We start from the raw sequence: 3,030 nt of genomic DNA, 5'->3' as shown, positions 1-3,030 counted from the left end.
GAGAAAAACTAACCAAATAGTGCCATCAGGATGCAAGGGATGTGTGTGTGTGTGTGTGTGTGTGTGTGTGTGTGTGTGTGTGTGTGTGTGTAGGGGAGGGAGGGCGGGCGGGCACTGTGGTCTTTGCCTGCAACTGCTGCCCAGTACCATTTCACACTGTGAAAAGGACACGACTCCACAGCAACCCAACCCTGATGTTAGTGTTCAGAGACGCCAAAAGACATCATCTTTTGTACAACATTTCTGGATGGCAAGAATTATATTCCTTATTAAAAATGAGAAACAGAGGTGTGGGGGCGGGGAGGTAGCAGATGGGGAATTCAGCCAGATCGGTTTGACTGAGATGTTTTCAGTTCTGTTTTTGTGGTTCTATTTCCTTGTCGTTTAAGATGAAAAACTGGAAGATGACACATGGCCCAGTTTAGTAGATGATTCGTTCTTCATTGCACAGTTCCATCAGCGCCAGGTCTGTTTGATGAAGATAAGCTAATTTGGGTCTCATAAGGGTTCCTTTGAGCAAGCCACCACCTTGTAGCAAAGAACATGATTTGCAGGAGAGAGTTAATCTTGCAGACCAAAACATCCTACTAGCCGCAGTTAGACATTTTTGTATTAATACAAAGCGAAAATAGTAAGCTCATTCCGTAGCATAAGCCTAATTAAAAAGTATGTTTTCTAGAGATTTGCCTTTGAACAAAACAATCTCACTCATTAATATTATCAGATATAAAAAGACCAAGTTTTAGGGGCTGGAGAAATAGTTTAGTTGTTAAAAGGGGCTGCTCTTCCAGAGGACCCAGGTTTGTATTCAACTCCAGCACCCACAGAATGGCTCAGAACCATCGGTAACTCCAGTTCCAGAAGATTTGGCGATATGGTGCCCTCTTCTGACGACCTTGGGCACCAGACACAGACGCATTTGCAGGCAAAACGCTCATACATACAAAAATAAATAAGCGCCCCCCTCTAGTTCTTTAAATAAGAGCATAAAAAGCAGGGTAGCCCACGGTGATGTATTTGGCAGCACGCTTAAATTCTTATTTTTAGAATTATTTGTTTTATTTATGTGTATCTTGTCAGTGGAACTTGCAAGCGCCCCATATGTAGTGCCAGGAGAATGAGGAAGTCAGAAGAGGCTTAGGCTCTCCTGGAACTAAAGCTACAGGCGGTTGTGAGTCACCTTGTGGGTGCTGGGAATCGAACCTGGGACCTCTGAGAGACCAATACCTTTTCAGCCACACTCAAACACTGTCTTTTCATGGTATAAATCAGACTTTTGATATGCTTAGATTAATACCCACTTTGAACTCACAATTGTTTGCAGACTTAAAGACGACTCTCATATTCCTGAAAAGCCATCTCCGGCGTGGCACTCCCTCAAGGATGTCATGGATGAATGAAAAACTGTACAGCAACTCTGGCCGGCGAGTAGGTTGGAGGTGGGAATACAGCTGCACCGAGCACGGGGTCTTTACCTTAGTGCCTCTAGAACCTGATGTTTCCTCCAGCCAATGAGAGCTCGCCACTGGCAGCAGTGGGCTGGGTACTGGGTTGCTAGGACAACCATTGCGTGAAGACGCTGAGAGTCAAGTTGGACGCTTCCTGACCTTGTCCAGGCCCCAGTATCTGGTATCTATACTGTCTGCAGAGGCTGTTTCCCAGTAGCTCACGGGGACTTGTAGGGACTACGTGACCCTCTTCATCGGCTCTAATTCTTCAGTGGACACTATAATGTGACAAAATGCCGGTGCTGCCTGCGGGTGCCCTTGGGCTCCTGAGTGAAGAGGCTTTGTAGACACCTCCCTTCCCCCAAAACAACCTGGGGATCTCTTGGCCCCCGGGAGGAGGAAAAAGACGTCGGGGGTGGGAAGGGCGTCTGTCTGTGTCTTTGTGAATTTTGCATCCGTTCATTGATTTATCAGCTCTTTAAACGAGGCTCTAGGCTTGCTGGTTTGACAGAAGTTGTGCGCAGCTGTCGCCCTAACCGCACAATCCCCAGGAACAGAATTTGGTTTCTTGGAGAGCCATGGGCAGCAAGAAGAAAGAAATGGCCCTGCAGGTAAGCCTCTAGGGGCGCTAGCTCCCAGCACTTGGTTGGGGAGGGTGCTGTGGGTGTGGGGTGCAATATAAAAAACGACTTCCTACTTGCTAGCAGTATGTGGCCGTGTTCTGGAGCCTGGGTGCCCTACCCTTTTGTGTTAAAGTAGAAATAAATATCGGGAATACATACCTAGTACACAACCTTACATAGAAGTATATACCCGACCAAGGTAGAAGATCTTATTGGGGCTTTGTAACCATAAGATGCAAATGAGCATTGACATAAAACCACAAATTCGAGAGCAGATCAAACAGCCTAATCCCCAAGCTTATTTTCTGTTGAATAATAGTTGCAGAAATGATACACACAAACACACACACACACACACACACACACACACACACATTCTTTGGATTTGGGCATGCATCTGTGGACTCTTTGATGAACAGTTTCCCTGCACTGTTTTATTCAAACAGTAAGGCTTGAGATGTGTTGTGTGATGAGCATTTGCTTTGTACACTGTTTTTCTTCATTTGCACACAGGACAAACCACCCCCGTACTTCATTGTTTTTGAGACAGGGTCCCTTTACGTAGCTCACCTGTGAAGTGAGGCTGTGCAAATATTCCAAAGGGTCACAAGGCCTTGGCATCCTAGGACTCCAGAGTGTATGCGTGTGTGTGTGTGGGGGGGCTTCTGAGGTATATTCTCACTGCCTAGTTCTCCCCATTACTGCTGTGCACCATTTCCTCAACCTCTTTGAACATGTACAGAAGCAGGGCAGATAACACATACACTGCAAAGTTATGGTGATGAGACTCCAGATGGTTTCAGGCCAGCCTGCATGCACTCAGTGTGTGTCTCACAACAGCCCATGTTCTTCTTAGTTCACCTTTTAATGTCCTTTATCCCCTGTGGTGTGTGTGTGGGGGGGGGAGAATAATATTTGTTAGTGGTGTTTTATACTATTTCTCAGAGTTAAGCATGATT

General features: G+C 46.1%; 1 protein-coding gene across 1 annotated transcript in view; it reads left to right on the top strand.

Annotated features, from left to right (window-relative positions):
- Window positions 1–1,922: 1,922 nt before the first annotated feature.
- Window positions 1,923–3,030, top strand: part of Nme9 (NME/NM23 family member 9) — a 20,426-nt gene continuing 19,318 nt past the window's right edge. The window contains exon 1 of the mRNA XM_051201082.1: window positions 1,923–2,059. Within this exon, the coding sequence (XP_051057039.1) occupies window positions 2,027–2,059 (33 nt within the window). The 5' untranslated portion in view covers window positions 1,923–2,026. The remainder of the gene's footprint in view (window positions 2,060–3,030) is intronic.

Source organism: Phodopus roborovskii, unplaced genomic scaffold (genome assembly GCF_943737965.1).
Source record: "Phodopus roborovskii unplaced genomic scaffold, PHOROB, whole genome shotgun sequence".
Classification (NCBI taxonomy): domain Eukaryota; kingdom Metazoa; phylum Chordata; class Mammalia; order Rodentia; family Cricetidae; genus Phodopus; species Phodopus roborovskii.
The sequence above is the reverse complement of the archived record's forward strand: the minus strand, read 5'-3'. Positions and strand labels throughout refer to the sequence as shown.